The following is a 24316-nucleotide window of genomic DNA, read 5'->3' on the forward strand; positions in this document are numbered from 1 at the left end:
ATCCATAATAAGTAACAAAGGAAAAATTAGGGGAAATTGTTTTAAAGGAGTTAAAGCCAAGCTAGAGAGTGGTTTTATCTACAATGGATTCTAAATTTGTCCATGATACTATGTAAAAGACAACAGTTAAAGATCTTATTTTAAAATCAAATATTCTAATGTCAACTATTTCGGGAAGACATATTATGGTAATATGGATACCTTGTAGAGTTCGTTTTTAAAGTAATTTGCCAATACAAATACAATTAATCTAATATTAGCCAGTAGAGATCTCTACTTTCATTTCAAACAATTTCAGTTTTATTTGAATTTTTAAAATAGAGTGTATGGGAAAGATTAAGTCCTTAAGGTACTTAAAATTAAGCAGAATTTTACTGAGAATCTTAAGTCAAAAAATATTTTTCAGTGAAGTCAGATACATTTTTCATTTTATTTGGAGGAATATAAAAAGTTCAGGTGACATCCAAACCAACTGTAGCAGGTTGAATAAAGGAGAAGATAAGTACAACATATATGTTAACAGAAAATCAGGTTCTTAGAGTAATCAGAGCATGTTCAATTAGAGTTCAATCATCTACTTGGGCGTAATGTACATCCTGCATAGATTTGTGAAGCCACCATGTGATCCATGTGATCCACTTTGCATTCACTTTACTACAGATTGAATGTTCTCAGGAATGATTATAAAGCATGTATTCTAAAAGCAAGTTTAATATCCTCCCACCCAGAATAATTGGGCTTTGGTACTTCCCAATCATTCTGGACTGGTATAGCAAAAAGAAAAGGAGAAATTTATATTTTCCCAATAATTTCCTTTCTTTTTTCTGCCACACCAGTCCAGAAACCCACACTGGAAGAGAGAAACTTTATAAAATAAGTCTCTAGCATTTTTCAGAGAGGATCTCCCTCTTCTTAAAAAAAACAACAAACCCCCCCCCCCCCCCAAAAAAAAATTTTCTGTTTAGGGTATATGGGCCATTCATTAGTTTTCATTATGCTTTGTCAGAGGAATACTGGTTTAATCCAGTCTGTGCTCAGTGGATATAGTGATGTCACAGTTTGAAAAAAAAAAAGAATGGTTTCTGCTTCTATAAGCTGGATGAGGGACTGAACCTAATCATCCCAATCATTCTAGACTGGTGTAGCAGAAATAAAGGAAAGGAAATTATCAGGTAAGTACATATACATTTCTTATTATATATCCTCTGAGTCATCTTGTTTCGAAGTTGAAGAGCTCCAATCTATTAAGTTTTTCTTCTTAAGGAAGCTGATCCTTATTATTTTTGTTGCTCTTCTCTATAATTGTAATAGTTCTGCTATATCTTTTTTGTGATGGGGTTCTCAAAACTGCACACAATAAAAGCTTGGATATACCAGAGGTAGGAAACTCCAGTCCTCAAGTTACACAAACAGTCTGGTTTTCGGGGTATAAAAAATGAACCTACTTGAGATATATTTGCATAAAATGGAGGCAGTGATTGCAGATAACTCATGCATGTTCATTGTGAATAACTTGAACACTAGACATATTTCTGGCACTCGAGCACTGGAGGTCTCCATTGACAAGTAGGGCTGAAAGCCATGGCATAAGAACATAAGAAATTGCTATGCTGGGTCAGATCAAGAGTCCATCAAGCACAGCATCCTGTTTCCAACAGAGGCCAAACCATGCTACAAGAACCTGGCAAGTACCCAAACACTAAGATGCATAACATCATTCTACAGCACTGAATGGGGACCCTTCTCTCTAGCTCAGTAGAATTTAATATTGAATACGTACAGGAATTCCCATGCTCTTGCTGCCTCATGACCCCTTACCCTCTTTTTCTGTTTAATTGGACTTTATTCTTCACAAGATTTTATTCTTCTAACTTGCTTCAAGCTGCCTAGCTGCCTTGGCAGTCCCTCAACAGCACTTTTCAATGCTACCAAAATAGATTTAAAAAAAAGATGTTTGACTTCAAGAAGGCCACTTCCAGTGGCTTCAAGGACTGTGTGGCCACAAGATGTCCATCACAGACTGCTGCAACTCAGATTCAGACTCAGAAAATTGCTATCTTTGTGGCTGGATGTTACCAATATTCCAGAGGAACAGGGCCTGGAGGCTGAAAGAACTTTGCAGGTCAGTGAAAAGTCAGTCACTCCTCAAAGTGGAACCTCTTTGGGCTCCCTATAAGGTGAGTTGAGCATGGCTCCCCCAACTGTGGTGCCAGATTCCGGATCTGCTGTAGTTCAGGGGTTAAGCAAGATGTAAAAGTGTTGGGAGTAGTCTCTCTCTGCACTCGTGGGACTGCTACTCCCTCCTTGCGGGACTTGTTGATGCAGAAAAAGAAACACCATGTGTTAGAGCTGATGGTGCAATCCATGCACTATAGCATAAATCTGCATTGAAGCAGGGATTGTTGAAGCATGAGCCCTCGGCGCTGTAGACACATTGGACCATGCACTATCATTATCTATGCACTCAAGGCAGAAACAAAACTTGATGTGTCCTGGAGGAGATTCCTTACACTTAATCTTCCACTATGTTGGCATCCTTGTCTCCACCAAAGCCCAAATATTCTCAATTGTGGATTTTGTTTGGAGGCTGCATTGTGCCTCTGGACTCTGTGACCACAGCATAGTTATGTTAGGAAGGAACCCCTTCCTGGAGTCCAGTAGGAGTTTTTCAGGAGGGTGACATTATACTGGTTTCAGAGGAGGCTGTCTCTTCCCAATCCTCCTTATACCAAGTGGCTAAACTGATGAAGACTTTCTTTATCTCATTGGGGGTAGTGACAAGGAGGGCACCCTTCAACTTTTCTTGTCCAGAATGTTGGATTTGTTCCCCGGGGAGAGTCCCTCTCGCCTCCATGCCGCAGGAGCTCTCATTAGAAGTCCCAGTGGTGGGATCAAGCTCTTATCAGTTGGGCGTACCATCCCTCTCTGAGGAAGAATCTAGTTAGGAGAGAGCATGGGACAACACATTTGGAGCATGTCCTGGGAGTATTCTCTGACGAGAAGACAGTGGACCCTACCCTGATCACCTTTATCTTCATCAGGTTGTGGGATAGTATTCCTCTATTGTTTGGCTCCGAGAAAAAGGTCAGTGGGGATCCCCTGAAACCCCTTATCTGATCTGCTGCCCATTCATCTCCACCAAATGACCTCTTGTACTTGAAATTCCTGTACAAGCTTGGCAAAGCAATCTGAGTCCACATCTGTAGGTCCAAAGATCCCTGTGCCGAAGTCTTTGGACTACTTTAAACTTTGGAAACAACTTTCAAACCTGCAGTGATCTTGATTCAGTCAGTTCTGTGAGATTTACTAATGAGAATGTGGGTGGATCCTGGCTGCAGTCGGGCACTCCTGCCTGCAGGGGCCCTCGGTGGGTTGCAGTCTGAACTGCACAGGCTTTTGCCTTGAAGACTCCATGATACAGCATTGCAATGTCTTAAGCCTGCGTTACTGGTTATACCTTGCCTCTTCTTGGAGTTTTCTGTATTCCATGTTTGTAGTCATTCTAGTTCTGCCTTGCCACAGTCCATAGCATTGTTGGCTTTCTGTTTGCTTTGCCTTTTGTTTTTAGAGTGGCATCAGTATTGTGCTTCCCTGTCTATTTAGTTCCCTTTGGCCCTATGAAGTGGCCTGCTATTATGTTTTTCTGTCTGTCCCATCTTACATTTTGTGCATCTGTGTATATTTGTAAGCAACGTTCTGTTCCTTGTTTTGCTGCCTTATTGGATGCCACCCTGTGCACCTCCAGCTAAGTCCTGCTGGCCACAAGAACATGAGGGCTCAACCTGAAGGGGAGGTAGCCAATACAAGCAGAAGACTCTGAGGCCTGGCCAACCCTGTTTGAGTCCCGTGCTTCTCCTGTCTTGGGGTTATCCTATGACTAGCCGCCGTGGCCTGACAGCCACATGGAAAAATGGCACTCCACCAGATAGATACTAACAATATGGATTTGGAATTTTTCATCGATAAGCAGTCTGAATTAGCCATGATCTTAGGGTTGACACCATCTGGTAGCAATGAATGAACTTCTCTATCTTAGCTAGTAGGGCTTTTTGGCTCAATTGAGCATGTGCAGGAATTCCTCCACAGGTCTATTTCTATGCAGTCATCTGTCTTTCATCCATATGGGAGCACGGACAGATTTCTCTCTCTCTTTCCTTCATTTTTCACCTAAAGGTGTATCTCTCTATTTTTTTTATATTTGCTTCACAGCAGTCTCCAAAATGGCACTTAGTGCTGCCCTCCCTCCCCCCCTCCCCCAAAAAAAGAAAAGTGGAACTGTCTGCCAAAAAACTAGTAAGCAGTTTCAAGGCGTGTGAGTGCAGGTGACTGATGTCCGTAACCGACAACCATGATGCAAGTGAGTGAGGGGGACAAACAAGTGAGTAAGAGGATTGTAGGGGTTGTGGGGGAGAGAATGTGAGAGGTTGTGGGGTCTGAGTGAAGGGGATCAAAGGGACTGCAAGGAATGAGATAAGATTGGGGAGGACAAACTGTAAGTTAGATAAATGAGTGAAGGGAAAGGGATAGGAGGGTGTTTGATGAGGGGAGAGAGCGAGTAAGGATAGCATGTGGACATTACTTCTCCTACAAGGAGGCAAAGAGCTGTATGTATGGTTTGAATTACTGTCCGAAGATACTGAGTAGAACAGGTAGTACATATCAGTCTTTCTCCACCTCCCCAAGACAGAAGATAACCAGCTGATTCTGACTCAGAGGAGGCCTATGCCTTACTGGCCAAGGAGGGAGAGGAGGAGAGTTGCTGTAGAGGATAATTATCCGGAGAGAGTGAATTAGTGACTATCGGAGTTGGGGGTACTTGAGGACCACCAGTGATTGGGGATGAGACTTAGGTGTTCTAGGACCGTAGGAGGAATCATGGTAGGGTGGGACAGGGCAGGGGGAATGGAGAGGGCTTGGGATGGAAAACCAAGATCACAAGAGCAGAGAGATGGAGGAGGGTAGAAAGAAAGGGGTGCCTTCCTCTGCACTCAGGCAGGCCAATCCACACAAGTGGGTTATGTACCTCTACCAGCAGACAGATGGAATAAAACAGACTTGCTGATATCACGAACATATAGCCCTGCCCTGATGTCAGCCTGCCAGCATTCTCCATCTCCAGCAGATGGTGGACATACATCTCCCTACTGGGTATTGCTTGTTGTAAAATAAATAAATAAAGACAAAAGGAAAGAAGGGTAAGGATACAGGCACCGGGACTGGAGCACCTTGATCTTCAGAATGAAGGTGTGAGGGCTCACCTATTGGTGCAGGAGATAGGCAGTTATCTATCTCTCTCTTCAGAGGTGGATCCAGATTATGATGGACCAGTGGTTCCTGGACATGGTGAGGGACGGCTATGTTCTAGAATTTCCTCAAATTCATCTGGATGTCTTTATGGTCTCTCCATGCAGCACTCTACAGAAGAGAGTGACAGTGGAGACTACGTTAAGGAGGCTGTTGGATTTGAAGGCTTGATTCCTATTTCCAGATTGCAGGAAAATCCATTTATTTTGTCATTCCCAAGAAAGAGGAGGGGTCTTGTTGGCCCATCCTGGGTCTTAAAGGTATCAATCAGCATTTGTGTGTGACTCATTTCCGAATGGAAACTCTTAAGTTCTGTAACAATGGCAATGCAAACAGGGGAATTTTTAATGTTTCTCAACCTGACTGAAGCATATTCCCATTCACCAGGAACCTCAATATTTTCTACCCTTTTCTATTCTGGGATGTCATCAATTTCAGGCTCTGCCCTTTGGCCTGGCAACTGTGCCTAAGTCCTTCTCCAAGGGCATGGTGGTAGCGGCAGTGGCTCTTCTCAAGGAGTGCATTTTGTCCATCTGTATCTAGATGACTGGTTGAAGAGAGCCACTTGGCTTCTCGCAAGGTGATCTCCTTGCTTCAGGAACTAGGCTGGATGATGAACTTTGCCAAGAGCAGTTTACAGTAGTCTCAAACACTAGAGTATCTTGGCATGCAATTCAATATGGGGCAGGGCAGAGTGTTTCTGCCAGAGGTTTGCATTCAGAAGTTAATTTCTCAGGTTCAGGCCCTGAGAAGAATGATTTGCCTGATGTGGTTTTATCTGCAAGTCCTGGGGTCGATAGCAGCCACATTAGACGTTGTCCCCTGGATGAGGGTGCACATGTGGCCCCTTCATTGCACGTTGCGCTCTCGGTGGAATCCGCAGTCATAGTACATGATGAGATTCCACTTGCTATTAGAGGTGAGCATCCAGTTACAGTGGTGGTTACAAGTGGATCATTCCAGGAAGGGGGTTTTCTTGGAGACACTAGAATGGTTGGTGCTTATGACAGATGTGAACCTTCTGGGATTAGGGGCTCACTATCAAGAGTTGATGGTGCAAGGCCGCTGGAGTGCTGAGGAATGGCAGTGGACCATCAATTGGTTAGATACTTGTGCAGTTCATTTGGTATGCTTGTGGTTCACCGAGAAAATGGAAGCTCGAGCGGTGATGATGATGTCGGATAGTGCCATGATGGTGGCCCTCATCAATCATCAAGGCAGAATAAGAAGCCAACAGGTGTCTGTGGAGGTAGATGCGCTCATGTTGTGGGCAGCGTGTCAGCTCCAGGACCTATGTCTCTCACATTGCTGGGAAGGACAATATTCAGGCCAGCTTCCTCAGCAGGTAAGACTTGGACCCAGAAATTAGCAGATGAAGCTTTTCAACTCAGTGGCTTGCTGGGATCACCTATATCTGAATTTGCTGGTGACCTCTTGCAATGTGAAGGTACCACAGTTCTTCAGTCACAGAAGGGATCTGAGGGCACTAGAGATTGATGCTTTCGTTCAGGTCTGGCCGCAGAGTGGGCTGTTGTATGCTTTCCTACCTTGGCTGATAGGCAAGCTCAGATTGTGAGTTTGACCGAAACTGTAATTCTGGTGGCCCCAGATTGGCATACCATGGCCTCCAGGGCAATCATCAGAGACTTCTGGTGGACAGTCCTCTGACTGCCATTCAGAAAGGATCTATTGCATCAGGGGCCCATTCTGCACAACAGTCCGGTTTGGTTTTGTCTTAGTTTGCCCTTGAGAGGGCTCAGTTGCTGAAGCATAGTTATTCTTCTGCGGTGATTTCCATTTTGCGCCAGGACATTTTCTACATCTCTAGCTTATGTTAGAGTTTGGAAAGTGTTTGAGAGGATGATAACCCTCCACTATCAATGTCCTTCTTTCTAACCTTAACCTTGCACTCAACACAGCCAAGACTGAACTCCTCATCATCTCACTCCAACATAACACTATGACCATCTCCAACGTAAACCCTCCCCCCAAAGCAACAGCCACATCGCAAAATGTACGTGACCTAGGAGTCACCATATACAATCACCTAAACCTTAAGAGATTCGTCAGTTCAATCATGAAAGAGTGTTACTTCAAACTAAACACTCTCAAAAAAACTAAGGCCTCTACTACACTCCAATGATTTCCGCACGGTCCTACAAGCCATAATTTTCACCAAACTCGATTGCTGCAATGCCCTTCTTTTAGGCCTCCCTAAGGCTTCCATCAAATTGCTCCAAAATTCTGCAGCGAGAATCCTTACCAACACTCGCAAGAGAGATCACATTACTCCTATCCTTAGAGACCTCCATTGGCTCCCCATCTCCTTCAGAATCCTCTACAAAACCCTCACAATTATTCACAAAACCCTCCATAATCAGGATATACACTGGCTCCAGAACTCCTTACAGTTTCACACCCCCAAGAGACCCACCAGATCTACCTACAAAGGAACCCTTCGCTCTCCCTCTCCCAACCTCACTCATCTCAACTCCACAAAAGAACGTGCACTATTCATTGCTGGGCCCACTATCTGGAACTCCATGCCCCCTGACCTGCGCCAAGAGCACTGCCTACAGAAATTAAAAAAAAAAAAAAAGCTAAAAACCTGGATTTGCAAGCAGGCTTTCACATAATTCCAACTTCCCATCTCTCCCCTGCTCCTCCTCCCTCTTACCGCCCCTCCGCTACGCCTGCTGCACCTCCTGCTTCATGCCTCTTGCGACTGAAAAATAATTGTAAATATTCCTCCCATGTTGAATCATGTGTGTTGCCTATCCTATTTCTACTTGCTTTTATTAAGCTCTACCGGTTCAATGTACTTCCTTTTTCCTTCTACTTTATTAATCTGTTCTTTGTAAACCGAGATGTGAAAACGAATTTCGGTATAGAAAAACCTCTAAATAAATAAATAAATAACCTTGCTATTTACACCAGCTCTCAAAGTTGAAATTCCTGTGGTACTGGAATTTTTACAGGAAGGCTTGCTTAAAGGCTTGGCCCTTAAAATTCTAAAGGTGCAGGTAGCAGCTCTTCCCATCCAGATGTGTCCAGGTTTTTGAAGGGTTAAGCATCTGCGTCCTCATGGCCACAGGTGCCTCTTTGTGACCTTAATCTAATCTTGAGTTTTTTGGTGGGCTTCACATTTTGGCCACTACATGGCCTCTCTTGATGGCTGCTCATTTTGAAAACAGTTTTTCTTGTAGCAATCTCTTCAGCATGACTGGTCTCTGAGCTGCAAACTTTTTCATGTCGTGAGCCATTTGTATGAATAACTCCAGAGGCTGTACAGCATAGAACGGTACCTTCCTTTTTGCTGAAAAATGGTTTCTAAGTTTCTTTGGAATCGGACTATTTCCTGCCCATGCTGAACAGGGATAGAGATGAAAGTGATTATCATCTGTTGCATGCCTTGGATGTCAGGCAGCATCTGATGTGGTACTTGAAGATTACTAAATCTTTAAGGAAGTCTGATTGTCTGTTTGTGCTCCATGCTGGAGGTAAACAGGGTGAACCGGCAACATCCATTGGGTAAAAGAAGTAATCACAGCCGCCTTTGGGGATGCCAGTGTCCCATTATCTAGACAGGTTAGGGTGCATTCCACTAGGGCTCAGGCAGTATCATGGGCAGAGCTTCAGTTTTCTCCAGTCGAGATTTGCCAAGTAGCAACATGGTCCTCCTTACACACACTTTCTCCAAGCATTACCGCTTTGATGTGGGGCCTAGGAGGATGCGGCCTTTGTACATGTCCTGTTGATGGGATCATGGGCAGCCTCTCGCCCTTTTTTGGTAACAGCTTTGGTTCATCCCACTTGTGTGGATTGGCCTGCCTGAGTGCAGTGGAAGGAGAAATTACTACTTACATGATAATTTCCTTTCCTCTAAGGGAAGGCTGGTCAATCCACAACCCACCCTACTTGCTTTTAGTTTGGCCCTTAGGTTGGACAACAGAGTGCTATTTCTATAACTTTGTTTGCTGGACTGGTAAGTGCCATAAGCAGTCCCTATGGTTAGTGCATGTTAATTATTTTGACTGAGCTCAGTGTTCCCATTTGGTTGGAGTTGAGTGGTTGTCTGTTAATAGTTTTATTCAAGTATAATCAGTTTGTCCATAGTTGGCTTTTGCAGAGAATACTGGCAGGCTGATATTGGCCCAGGGCTATCTGTCCCTGAGGTCGGAGAATCTGTTTTACTCTGTCTTCATCTGCTGGTAGAGGAGCATAACCCACTTGTGTGTATTGGCCTGCTTTCCTTAGAGGAAAGGAAATTATCAGGAAAACAGTAATTTCTCCATTTTCTCCACCCTCCTTACCTCTGTAACTCTCCATCTGCAGCCTCCAACAGAGTTTAACCCCTAGTTGTCATTTGCCCACCAGTGCTTATTGAGCACTGATGGACGAAGAATTCCTTGTGATGAAACACTGGAGGCAGCTGGGGATGAAGGATTGCTGAGATAAGGAGATAGAGTATGAAGAATGTGTTCACATATATTTGTGTGTGTGTATGAGAGACTGTATTTAGTCGAGAGGCACACCTGGCCTCCTTCCCCAGCTCCACAGATAGACTTCCTTTTTGTCTACTAATTAAGCCCTGGTTTCAACCATCAAGCCTACGTGTAGCTGGACGTCTGACTGAGCCTGTGAGACAAGCTGTGCTGCAGTTGTAATACTGAAGACAGAGCTTAACATATCCATTTCAAAAGGGCCATTTTCAACTGTGGGCATTACTCAGCATATGCATGCATAAGTCAGTGCGATAGTTCTGTTACACTGTAAACCGGTATGATCTGTGTACTTTACAGGAATGTCTGTATATAAGAATTCAAAATAAATAAATAAATAAATTTAAAGTTTTATGCTTGTATTTTATAAACTGTGCATTGGAAGCTGCACCATTATATGGTACTATATATCTTCACTCCAAAATTAGGCTGGTATATGTCTATGCACGCATAAGTCTGTAATGGATTTTGTGTGTGATAAATATTTGTAATGTGTGTGTAATAACCCTCAGTTTATGCATGGTGGCAGGTATTTTATAAAGTTAGCTGATGTATGTGCATATGTCACGTGTGAAAATACTTGTGTGTGTACTTCCAAGCACCAGTTGACACAGACTTTCGCCAGTTTACCTATACCCTCTGCCACTTACTCCAGACCCCTCACTCACCCAAAAACCGCAGATGAAAGAGAAGTCAGATTTAATATTGTAACTTAATTAGAAACAGAGAAAAATGATGGCCCATCTAGCCTGCCCATCCACGCCAACTGTTCAGCTTTATAATCCTTTGTGTTTATCCCATGCTTTCTTGAATTCAGATACTACCCTTCTCTCCACCACCTGCACAGGGAGTCTGTTCCATGCATCCACTACCTCTCTGTAAAGAAATATGTCCTAAGATTACTCCTGAGTCTACCCCTTTTTATCCTCATCCCACAACCCCTTGTTGTAGAACCTTCTTTCCTTTGAAAAAGGCCCACTTCTGTGCTTGGAAACTTTGGAGGTATTTAAATGTCTATCATATCTCCCTTATCCTGCCTTTCTTCTAGGGTATATATAGACACTACAAAAAAACAGTGATCCACTAATATATGATCATACCAAGAACAGAACTAACTGTTCTATCACTGTGAATAAAAAATATTTTTCCGTTTGATTTATTAATATCTTGTGTCAGTGCCTACAAAATAAGTGCAGGGACGCCTACACTATATATGAAACCTTCTGCCTTCTCTAAAAAAAAAATTTTTTTAGATGGAATTCTAAACATTTTTTAAAAATATTGGTCCACTTATTGTGTAGGCACTGAAGATAATAACGAAACTGACAGAAGATATTAATAAATCAAATAGAAAAATAATTTTTCTTCTAGGGTAGCCATGTTTAGACCTTTATCTGGCCTCATATGCTTAAGAATGAAGACTACTGATCATTTCTATGTTTCTATGAATGTTTCATTGAGTGCTAGTTTACTGCTGTGTTGGAGAGGAATTGGTGGATGTTTGGTTCCATTCTTTCTCTTTGGGGCAGCCCTGGATTTGTCAGGCACCATTATGTCTATGCCTAGGGCAGCAGGCTGGCTAAGATTTGCTGCCTTCCACCTCTGTCAGCAGAAAACAAATCTTCTGCTACCCTGAAACTGCCCCTTATAGGAAGTGGGGGTGAGGGCAAAAGCATCAAAAGTGCCTAGGTGCAGCAAAATCCTAAATCTGTCCCTGCTTTGAGATGGGTCCATTTGTTTACTGCTTCATGAGGGTATTATTCTTCACGGCCCCCCTTAGCTAAGCTCATCGTTTTTTCATAGGCATTTTTCATGTCACACTACAAGGGCTCTGTTGCTCACTGCTTGCTCAGGTGTTAACCCTTCTGCACTATGCACCCACTTAGGTGCAAGTTCTGCATCCTCCTTGAACTTTTCTAGTGTGAGCTAATGAAGGTCCCCCCGCCCCCCCAGGAGCTGCTGTAGCTTTTTGCCATTATATTAACACTTGCTGTGCTTTGTGTTTGTTTTACATTAGATGCTACATCACCCTGACCCAGTCTCTTCACCTGACCATGAGTGGTGCTCCTGCTGGACCCGCTGGAACTGGCAAGACTGAGACAACCAAAGACTTAGGACGAGCCCTGGGTATCATGGTCTATGTCTTCAACTGCTCGGAACAGATGGATTACAAGGTGAGTGGTTTCACGGAGTCGTAAACTGACCCCCAGCATTTGAATACAGGTACATATCACCCATCCAACTGGGGGGGGGGGGGGTGGGCTAATTTCTTGCCCATGCCCCACTGCCCTACATTCCTGCTCTGGACTTCTGAAGGTGCCCCCAATCTCCAAACCTCATAGTAACTTAGTGATGATGGCAGATAAAGACCAAATGGTCCATCTAGTCTGCCCAGCAATTTGCTTATGGTAATAACTGCCACTCCATGCAGGTTACCCTCGTGTGTTTTGTTAAGAATAGTAACTGCTGCTCTGTGTGGGTTATCCCCATGCATTCTGTTAAAGGAAGTAACTGCCGCTCTGTGCAGATTACCCCGATGCATAAATGTTACACCATCCCTTTCTTTAAGACTTTAGGGATCTGCAGTGTTTGTCCCGTGCCCTTTTGAATTCATTAACTGTTCTCATCTTTACCACCTCTTCTGGAAGGGCATTCCAGCCATCCACCACCCTGTCTGTGAAGAAATCTTTCCTGATGTTTGTTCTGAGTCATGCCTCCTGAAGCGTCATATCATGACCCCTAGTTCTACTGTTTCCTTTCCAACAGAAAAGGTTTGAAGTTTGTGCATCATTAATACATGTCAGGCCTGTATCATTTCTCCTCTGTACCTCTTCTTCTCCAAGGTGTATACATATTTAGATCCTTCAGCTTCTCCTCATAGGTCTTCTGAAACAGACCTCGCACCATTTTGGTTGCCTTCCTTTGAACCGTTTCCATCCTATCTTTCCTTTTAAGATAATGTCTCCAGAACTGAACACAGTAGTCCAGGTGAGGCCTCACCAAGGATCTGTACAAGGGCATTATCACTCCCTTTTCCTGCTGGTTATACCTCTCTCTCTGCAATGCAGCATCTTTCTGGCTTTAGCTACTGCCTTGTCACATTGCTTCACTGTTTTCAGATTGCCAGACACAATCAGCCCAAGGTCCCTCTCCTGCTCCATGCATGAGTCTTTCACCCCCCCCATCACATACAGCTCTTTTGGATTATTGCATCCCAGGTGCATAACTCTGCACTTCTTGGCATTGAATCGCAGCTGCCAAATCTTTGACCACTCCAAGTTTTCTTAAATCTTTTCATTCTCTCTGCTCCTTCAAGCATGTCTACCTCTGCTCCAGTGGTGATCCTCGTAGGCTAGTGATGACAGGAACTGAGCTTACATATGCAGGTCCAGCCACCTCTGAGCTTCCTGCAGCACAGGCTTAGTCTCTGCGTTTGCTGACCTATTAGGATAGCTGCTAGGTCCTTGGAGGGGGGAGGCGAAGGGAGAGAATTGTAGGGTGGCACCACAGCTCAGACGTTTGCCTGAGTAGGGGTGTGGGCGGGTGGCATGCAATGAAACTGAATCAGCACCTAGGTGCAGTGCTGAGTGAAATATGTCCCTGGATAAATTAATCCACCTAAGGGGGCTTCTCTGCCTCTAGGAACATCCTTTCATAATCCCAGTGAGTGCCTTCTTGTGGAAGTAATAATTCTTATAATAGTCTGTAATAAGAATATTTTTCCCTAACTAAGAGAGGTTTCCTAAAATAAGTCTTTCCTGCTTATGGTTGCATCACTTACATAGGACGTTTGGTTATCACTGGGAGCTGTATAACTCCCAGTGTGTGGTTAGGGGAGGGGGGGCAGGTCTTAGTCTTAATTTTCATGGTTACTGCCTGCTTCTTAGTGTTAAAGCTTTTCATCTCCTTGTCTGTGGCTGCTTGTGTTTAGAGTACTGCAGCTGTTTCACTGTGGGATATGATACACATGGAGCCCATTTAGTAGTTCACCTTGATCTCTCACAGTGGGATATGACATATTTGGAACTCATGTTGCAGCTCATGTTGGTGCAGTTTCAGGGTGGGCTATTATAAGTGCAGAGCCCAAGCTGCAATTCACATTGGCAGTGTCTTAGGATGGAATGTAATATGTGTGGAGTTCATGTTGCAGTTTATCTCAGCAGCGTTGCATAATTACGCAAAGAGTGTTTCTGATAGATACATTGCTCAATAATTTGTATTGATATTATTTAGTGTTACAATTTTATAAAGTCAAACTCTTCTTTTTTTACTCCATCAGAAAAGTAGCTGTATCGGCCAATTTCATTGTGGCTTTCATTGCTTGTAAAGCCACATATAATTAGGGTTATTTATTCCTGGTTTGCTGATATTTCTGTAAGATTATGAAGAGCTGAGAAACTTGGAAACATAGTGGGCAATAATCAAACTGCCTGCATTGGTACCAACTTCATTTGCCCTTGGGGTTTCACCAATAATCAAAGCAAAACAATTTGATTATTGCCTCAGGAAAAAGTCCCCATAGAGACTGAATTTAATTAAATTTAAAAATTTATATTCTGCATTTTTGGAAAGAACCTATACAAAGTGGATTACAAACAGGCAATTTAAAATATCACAGTTATTAACAAGATGCTGAACACATAATCCATGCTCCATCAAACAGCAATAAAACATTCATCTACAGTGCAGCATAATGACATTACAATTTTAGAATACAATTATATAGTAACAAAGACAAACCTATCATGTATTGATCTCAAACCCTATATCCAAAGGGAATATATGTAGCAGCCACTATCATTTCTGTACCCATGAAGATAAACAGCCATTCCACTAATAATAATACATACCTAATATTTCTTATAGCTTTACCCATTTACCAGATGAACCAACTGTTTTACTTGCTGGTTAAACAGCCAGGTTTTTAGTTTGCAGCAGAATATCAAATATTCAGTGATTTCCTTCAGAATGAGTAGAAGCATATTCCAAACAAGAATATTTTTTCCCTTGTCTTTAGAAGACAAAATACTTTTTTTTGGAAGGGACCACAAGTCTCAAAACTTAACTGGATCGAAGAGGTCATGACAAGTGATAATGGTCAAGTTTATCAATAAGATATTTGGGGCCTATTTGATAGCATGGAATATTAAGCATAAATTTAGAATTTTATGCATTGAACTCCTGGGAGCCAATGCAATGAATAAAATAGAGAGGGATGGCTCTCTCCCACTGACATCTGTCACTGTCTTTGCAGCTTGATTTTAAACAATTTGCAACTCATTCTTTTAGGCAATTCCACATAAATAGAAATACAATAATCTAAGTGACTAAGCACAATGGCCTAGATCACTGTCCATAAATCCCCTGGTCTTGGGTGAAGCCTGAGCTGATTGTTAAGCTTCAACTGCCCAAAGACCTTTCTTATCACCATGGACACTTGAGTCTGTATAGAGAGGGCAGAATAAGGAATATCACCCAGATTTTTCACTTCTGTCAGTAATTTGAACACAACATCATTAAAACTCAGCCTTAACAGACTCTGAAAAGGGCTTTGAAGTTCCAACCCACAGGAACCCTCAATTTTTTTTGGTATTTAATTTTAACCCATTACTTTCCATCCAAGTTATTAACCACGTTTAAACAATTGTTAAATTGTTTACATTTGCTTCCTCTTATTTAGGTACTTTTTATGGCCATTTAACTTTTCTGTGCTGAAACTTAGTCTGTCCGCTCTTCAGAAAAGGGATCCTATAACTGTATGATATTTCTTATATAGGGATGTATAGAACAACAGGGTTGTGTCAATACTATAAACAAACATAGGTTTGTTATGTTTGCAGTTTGACCAGAAGTCCTGCTTGCGTGATGAAATAAAACATTTCAAAAACGAAATTAAAGGAGCTTGCTCCAGCATAATTTATTCTCTTTAGTGTGACCTCTAGAAGCAATGATATTCTTAAGAGCTCATTAAGCCAAATAACTAAAAGAAGTAAAAATAAACAATCAGCATTGGAACTACCAAAGAAAAGGGGGTTGTTTCTTTTATTGAGAAATTTCAAGTTGCTTCAAGGTGAAAAATTAAATCCTTCCAATAATAATTTCATATATGTCTAGGGGTCTCATATTCAAGTTTCTATGTACTACCATGAACATCAAAAGCACAGGTAAATTCTTTGTAATCATATACTCCTACAAAGCATTATTTAGTATTTACAAATCCTCAAATTTATTAAAAGTAAATTCAGTTGTAATATATTTGAAGATTTATACATAAAAATAAGACTTTTGTAGTTATTTGGCTACAAAGAACTTGCTAGCTCTTTTAATATTCTTGTTGGTCTCTTAATCCATGAGCTGTTATGGTTGTTTATATGAGTTTGGGCTAATGCTCTTGTTTTCTCTTACTCCTGAGCATTCTGGGACTTGTAGTTACTTCATGCTACAAAGACCTCTGTACCCTGGGATGGGTGTTAGAACACCAGAATGAAGCTCAAAGTTACATGGGTGACTTGGAATCAGTTGGCAGGTGTGCAAGTGCAGCCTGAATAACATTGCATTCACTGCTATCTGCAGCAGTGACTGAATGCTGATAGTGAAATCATTCCTAATATGGACCAGTTGGATCAATCACAGTATAAATGTCACTTGTTTACCATCTTGCAGTGCTCAGTGGAGATGTAGAATGTGGCTGCTTGAAGAACTGCACAAATTTTATTTACCACATGTAAGTAAGGGAGTAGTTTTGGATATGGAAGCAGCACCAGTGGACAGAGCCTTTCTTCATCTCCTACTCTGGTTGTAATCTCTCTGTTGTGCCCTGTTTTATTTCAGTCTTGTGGGAACATCTATAAAGGCTTGTCACAGACTGGAGCCTGGGGTTGTTTCGATGAGTTTAACAGAATATCTGTGGAAGTGCTCTCCGTTGTAGCAGTTCAGGTACGTGAGCCACACTGGGAGACGAAGCATCGGTCTGGAAGTACCAGAGCTGTCACTCCTTGTTTCAGAAAGAAATCTTGCTATGAATAGGAGGATTACATTTAAAAAAAAATGTGTAACTTCATATATAGTACATACAGGTAAATGCTTGTTATGGAAAAATAACTAGAAAAGTTCACCAGGTTAATTTCCTACAGGTCCAACACTAAGAGAGGATCAAAGACAGAAATAAAATAAGCAAGAAATAAAAAAGCTTAAACTACGCAACGATAATCCAATGTAATGTAAGCCCACACACAACACTTGTTACACTCAACCTGATATTAAACACAAAAATCACTTATCAATCGTGGGGATGACATTAGATGTTAAAATATCCATCTGGGATCCAGTGATCACCGGTTGGTGTGGTTCCATAGTAGTGCACAGGCAATGAAAGTTCATTCAAAGGTAAGGTTCCTATACTTCGGGGAGTACCTCAAAGAGTTAGCTGGAAGAGTTAGGGGAAGTAGCAGACCCGAGTGTAAAACAAAAAGGAGATAAGGCAACTAACTTTTGTGTTTGGAAGAAAAAGAGGCCACTATGATTTTCTAAAGTAGTAGCTGAAAACAGTAAAAGAAAAAAGCTTGGTGTTTATAAGCTCATGTGATCACAGAAAGAGGAAGACAGGCACAATATCTGGAAAAACTAAAAAAAATATGGGAAAGTAGGCAGAAGTACAAAAAATCAAACTGAAGAAAAATTAGCAAATATGGCAAAATGGGAGGATATGATTTTTTTTTTTGATATTTCAGTGACAGATGGAAGTGCAAAAGTGGTATTTTGAGATTTGGAGGTGAAGGGGAGAAATGTGTAGACATGGAAAATGCAAAATTGCTTAACAAATACTTCTGTTCAATACTTCTGTGGAAGGATCGGGGCAGGACCAAATAAAAACACAAATAAGAATGGAAGTGAGGTAAACGTCAACTGGTTTTCAGGAAAGTGTGTTCGTGAGGAGCTAAGTAAATTTAAAGTAGATAAAGCGATGGGGCTGGATGGGATACATCTACAGGTATTAAGGGAAGTTAGAGAAGTTCTGGGAGACTTGCTGGCTGACCTTGTTAATGCATTTATTTATTTATTTATTTTTTTTAAAGAATCAGTAGTTCCACAGGACTAGAGATTGGTGGATGTGGTTTCTATTCGTAAAAATGTAAGGAGAAGGCTAGAAATTACAAGTCAGTAAGTCTATCTGTGATGAACAAATTAATGGAATTGCTGCTAAAAAATATTTGATTTGATTTATATTCTGCCTTTTAGTTGCTTTAAAGTGGATTGCTTTCAATGGATTTCAAGATCCGATGCAGCATGCTTTTAGCAGAGGTAGATCTTGTCAGACAGATCTGATCTGTCTGTTTGATTTGGTGATCAGAGAGCTGGAAGCGGGAAGAGCACTAGGTGTAGTGTACTTGGATTTCAGAAAGGCCCTTTGACACAGTTCCACAGAGGCGATTTATAATTTAATTAAGCACCCTAGGAATGGGCCCTAGAGTTGTCCGATGGTTAGAAAGTGAGTGGGAGGTAACAAAAGGTAGTTAAAATGGAATTCAGGGTGTACCTCAGGGATTGGTCTTTGGATAGGGTCTTTACAACATTTTTGTAAGCAATGTTGCAGAAGGTTTGTTGGGAAAGATTTCTTTTTGCTGCTGATACCAAAATCTGCAACAGCGACACAGCCAGGAAGGTGTGAAAACTGAGGACTGATCTAGCGAAGCTCGAGGAATGGTCTAGGGTCTGGCATCTAAGATTTAATGCTAAAATTGCAGTTATGCATTTAGGATGCAAAAACACAAAAGTACAGTAAGGCAGTGAAATATTTCTAAGCATGAAAAAGTAGGATCAGGGGATGATCATATCTTAAGGTGGCCAAACAGGTGGATAAAGCAGCAGCAGAAGCTAGTAAAATGCTTGGCTGAATAGAGGAATGGTTAGCAGAAAAAGGGAAGTAATATTGCCCCTGAATAGGTCGCTGGTGAGACTTCATTTGGAATACTGTGTACATTCTAGAGACTGCAACTTCAAAGGGATATAAACCAGTTGGAATGTGTCCAGAGGTTGGCTATTAAAATGGTCAGTGGTCTTAATTCTAAAGCATATGGGAGCAAACTTAAAGATCTAATCATGTATACCATAGAAGAGGGGGGAGATATGATAGACATTTAAGTATCTTCAAAAAGTTTAATGTACATGCAGCAAGCCTCTTTCAGATGATAAGGGTGAAAGGAGGTAGACTCGGGAGAGGGTTTTGGATGCATGGAACAGCCTCCCTGTGAAGGTGTTGGAGACAAAAACAATACTTGAATTAAAGAATGCATGGAATAAACACAGGGGATGACTGAGGGAGTGATGGGAATTGGTAAACTAACTTAGTTGGGTAGATGGGTGGACTAGGTAGGCTATATATTCTTTTGCTACCGTCATATTTCTATCTTTCTATGCTTTGCTGAAGAAGACTGTACTTTAATGTCCTTTTTCATATAAAATCTGTTATAAATGCATAATTTTCAGTTGTCTGTGGGGGAGGGCAAGGCTATAAAGGTGTAAGGCTATAAGATTTGCCTATGGTACCTAATAACCTTGCACCAGCCTTGGCTGCACATGGGGAAAGCAAGATTCATTTCTGAGCTGTGCTGCTTTAGGTCAGGAGCTCTCCTCAGACTTGGCCAGGGCTTAATAATTTTTTAAGTCCCAGAGAGACAGCATACATCACTTCTGGTACCCCTCCCCTGGAATAGGTGAGCAGAGCCAGTGGGAATGTGCTGGAATGGCATTGGAGAAGTGGAGGCAAGCTACGGTTACAGAAAGGGAGGCGGTGAACCAGGAGGAAGTTTCTGTACAGTGTTGGTGAGGCTTCTATCTGAGCTCTGAGAAGGGCAGCTGGCTGTGAAACCAATGAGTCTCTTGGAGTGTGGGGGGTGCTGAGAAAGGGTGGTTATGGGAATGGAAGGAAGAGGAAGCTGCTGCAGGCTGGTAAAAGGATGGAAGCCAGCAATCACTTTACATAATGATTTGATAGTGCTGCAGCAGGGGGCACTCATCTGCAAACACATGAACAGCACAACTGCAAAATGTTTGTATCTGGGAGGGTAGTGTGTGTGTCTTTGCATCTGGGGGAATGTGTGTGTGTATGCCTGACACTGACTGGCAGTATGGTTGACTCATTAGTTAGCAACTGGTTCAAGAACTGATTGGTTGGCAAGAGACTTTATCACAACAAAATGGACTCCTAATAAGTTCTGTCAAAATGCAGCCAAAATAAAAAATTAAAATCTAATTTCATAATTATAAAACACAAGTATTTTTATATTCTAACTAATTATTTCATAATGTACAAAAATGGCAAAATGTTTACAATAACTTCAAATCAAATTGCAAAATTAGTGATGAGCATATCAATTTATAAATCATGATATGGAATGAGAGGGAGGATATGTGAAGGGGTATGCACAAGAAAACCCAGACCACCTTAAGGAAGCGGATCCAGAGATATGGCCTGGTCCACCTTAACCCCTAGACAACAGGGAATCCTGGTCCGGGAGGAGGCCGCTAGGAAGGGGTATATCTAGCCAAGCTCAGGAGGGAGCAGGGGCCCCCAGAAAAACAGTAGGAACCTTAGGAAAGGCCCAGACTGAGAAGACTAAGTTGTCATATTGCTGCTTTGTTTATAAGCTGCAAAGATATAAAGAGGAGTTTCAGTTATGAATTAATTCAAGTTCATAAATGTGCAGCCAGAGCCTAGCCTGTACCTATTCTCTGGCCATTCTGACTGCACACGGTGCCACAAATACATTTAACTACTATAAAAATATGGACAAACTAAAAAAAAATCACAAAACATAAATCTAAGTAACCTAAAAAAGGTCCCACCCATACTTTTTAATACCCTCCATTCCAACCCCTACTTTAAAATAAAATACAAAGCAAAACTTAATTGTATTACTATCAAATCAAGTAAATTCCTGACAGACACCTTCCACTCAAACCCATATTGTGAAATAAATCAAAACAAATAAACTGAATGTTAGCAACAGCAAACACATGTATTAGTTAACATTCAAATTTGGATTTATTTGTCTACTCTCTACAGGTGAAAAGCATACAGGATGCCATAAGAGACAAGAAAAAACGATTCAATTTTCTGGGTGAGGAGATAAACTTGATTTCCTCTGTCGGCATCTTCATCACAATGAACCCAGGGTATGCAGGACGTACAGAGCTACCTGAGAATCTGAAAGCTCTCTTCAGGTAAGTCTCCGGATACTGATGATAGGGATGTGAATCGTTTTTTGACGATTTAAAATATCGTCCGATATATTTTAAATCGTCAAAAATCGTTAGGGCCACGATACAATATCAATTCCCCCGATTTATCGTCAAAAAATCGTAAATCGGGGGAGGGCAGGAAAACCGGCACACTAAAACCCCCTAAAACCCACCCCCGACCCTTTAAATTAAATCCCCCACCCTCCCGAACCCCCCCCAAATGCCTTAAATTACCTGGGGGTCCAGCGGCGGTCCGGAACGGCAGCGGTCCGGAACGGCCTCCTGCAATTGAATCGTGTTGTCTTCAGCCTGCAGTCGATCTCCTGCCGGCGCCATTTTCTGTACGGAAAACGATTCGCGGCAGGAGATCGTTTTCCGGACCCCCGCTGGACCCCCAGGGACTTTTGGCCAGCTTGGGGGGGGCCTCCTGACCCCCACAAGACTTGCCAAAAGTCCAGCGGGGGTCCGGAACGACCTCCTGCAGTTGAATCGTGTTGGTCTATGGCCGCCGCCATTTTGAAAAATGGCGCCGGCTGAAGACAACACGATTCAATTGCAGGAGGCCGTTCCGGACCGCTGCCGTTCCGGACCGCCGCTGGACCCCCAGGTAATTTAAGGCATTTGGGGGGGGGGGTTCGGGAGGGTGGGGGATTTAATTTAAAGGGTCGGGGGTGGGTTTTAGTGTGCCGGCTCACGATTTTCACGATACTTTAAACACCCAAACGGCAACAATACGATTCCCTCCCCCTCCCAGCCGAAATCGATCGTTAAGACGATCAAGGACACGATTCACATCTCTAACTGATAGCACAGATTTGATGAAATGTGAATTGGAGGCTCCATGGTGGAGCCTAAATAATGCTTTGAGCAGTCCTTATAGAAAAATAAATAGCTCTGGACATTGGCTTCTTGTGTGGTGTAAAGGTTTTACTTTTGTGACCTTAAGTCATGTTAGCTCAAGTTACTAAGAACATAAGAACATAAGATAAGCCATACTGGGTCAGACGAAGGCTCCACCAAGCCCAGTATCCTGTTTCCAACAGTGGCCAATCCAAGTCACAAGTACCTGGCAAGAACCCAAAAATTAAATAAATCTCAAGCTACTATTGCTTATTAATTAATAGCAGTTTATGGATTTTTCCTCTAGGAACTTATCCAAACCTTTTTTAAACCCAGTTACACTAACTGCTGTAACCGCATTCTCTGGCAATGAATACCAGAGCTTAACTGTGCGCTGAGTGAAAAAGAATTTTCTTTGACTTGTTTTGCTAACTTCATGGAGTGCCCCCAGGTCCTTCTATTATCTGAGAGAGTAAATAACTGATTTACATTAACTTGTTGAAGTCCTTTCATGATTTTGTAGACCTCTATCATATCCCCCCTCAGCCATCTCTTCTCCAACCTGAACAGCCCTAACCTCTTTAGCCTTTCCTCATAAGGCAGCTTTTCCATTCCCCTTATTTTGGTCGCCCTTCTCTGCACTCTCTCTAGTGTAACTATATCTTTTTTGAGATGCGGTACAATTCTGGTCGCCGCATCTCAAAAAAGATATAATTGCGATGGAGAAGGTACAGAGAAGGGCTACCAAAATGATAAGGGGAATGGAACAACTCCCCTATGAGGAAAGACTAAAGTTAGGACTTTTCAGCTTGGAGAAGAGACGACTGAGGGGGGATATGATAGAGGTGTTTAAAATCATGAGAGGTCTAGAACGGGTAGATGTGAATCGGTTATTTACTCTTTCGGATAGTAGAAAGACTAGGGGGCACTCCATGAAGTTAGCATGGGGCACATTTAAAACTAATCGGAGAAAGTTCTTTTTTACTCAACGCACAATTAAACTCTGGAATTTGTTGCCAGAGAATGTGGTTCGTGCAGTTAGTATAGCTGTGTTTAAAAAAGGATTGGATAAGTTCTTGGAGGAGAAGTCCATTACCTGCTATTAAATTCACTTAGAGAATAGCCACTGCCATTAGCAATGGTTACATGGAATAGACTTAGTTTTTGGGTACTTGCCAGGTTCTTATGGCCTGGATTGGCCACTGTTGGAAACAGGATGCTGGGCTTGATGGACCCTTGGTCTGACCCAGTATGGCATTTTCTTATGTTCTTATGTGACCAGAATTGCACCATGGAGCGATACAGAGGCATTACAACATTCACCGTTTTATTCGCCGTTCCCTTCCTGATAATTCCTAACATTGTTTGCATCGCGACTCCCCACGTATTAAACAGATTTCTGTTTTATTCGGCCTAAATAAAAATTTAAACCCCCCCCCACCCTCCTGACCCCCCAAGACTTACCAAAACTCCCTGGTGGTCCAGCGGTAGGGTCCGGGAACTCACCGATCACCGTCATAGTGAGGGCAAAGGCGATCGGCGCCATTTTGAGACTCAAAATCGCCGTCCCGCCAATACTCAAAATGGCGCCGATCGCCGTCATAGTGAGGGCAAAGGCGATCGGCGCCATTTTGAGTATTGGGATAGGACAGCCAGCGTGCAAGGAGGTCGCTCCTGGACCCCGGCTGGACTTTTGGCAAGTCTTGTGGGGGTCAGGAGGCCCCCCCAAGCTGGCCAAAAGCCCCTGTGGGTCCAACGGGGGTCCCAGAGCGACCTGCCGTCAGACGCCAGGACTCAAAATGGCGCCGATAGCCTTTGCCCATACTATGTCACAGGGGCTACTGGTGCCATTGGTCAGCCCCTGTCACATGGAGCACAAGATGGCGCCGATGGCCATGTGACAGGGGCTGACCAATGGCACCGGTAGCCCCTGTGACAAAGACTATCGGCGCCATGATGAAACTAGCACCGAGGGTCTGAATGAGTTCCCGGACCCCACCGCTGGACCACCAGGGAGTTTTGGTAAGTTTTTGGGGGGGGTCAGGAGGGTGGGGGGTTGTAGTTAATTTAGTAGTAACGTATTTACAGATCGACAACTTATTGAATTCTCCATACTTCCGCATGAAACGGAATTGACCCCCCACGAATACATATTGCGTACACAACAAAAACGTTTTGCCTGCACATCCCTACTTGGATTCTATGATGTGGATAGAATAAACTTGTAGGAACCTAAAGGGGATCATGCTTAAAAATGATCAGTGTACACTGTGTTTTCCAAATAAACATAAAGTTTACCAAATAATAAAAATAAGGTAGTTCAACAGATACAGAACAAAAAATAACAGTCCTTAGAGGAAAGATCCCTGGTTCTGGGATTGCAGACAGGATTCTCCCATCTCTACAGTCATCAAACATGAACCCCTGTG

The 24316-nt window shown here is 42.5% G+C and overlaps 1 protein-coding gene across 1 annotated transcript in view; it reads left to right on the plus strand.

The window, feature by feature from the left end:
• Positions 1-24316, plus strand: part of DNAH9 (dynein axonemal heavy chain 9) — a 1128006-nt gene that overhangs the window by 298146 nt on the left and 805544 nt on the right. The window contains exons 27-29 of the mRNA XM_029600235.1: positions 11824-11980; positions 16638-16742; positions 20872-21029. Of these exons, the coding sequence (XP_029456095.1) occupies positions 11824-11980; positions 16638-16742; positions 20872-21029 (420 nt within the window). The remainder of the gene's footprint in view (positions 1-11823; positions 11981-16637; positions 16743-20871; positions 21030-24316) is intronic.

The sequence above is a fragment of the Rhinatrema bivittatum genome, chromosome 4 (genome assembly GCF_901001135.1).
Source record: "Rhinatrema bivittatum chromosome 4, aRhiBiv1.1, whole genome shotgun sequence".
NCBI classification, from domain to species: domain Eukaryota; kingdom Metazoa; phylum Chordata; class Amphibia; order Gymnophiona; family Rhinatrematidae; genus Rhinatrema; species Rhinatrema bivittatum.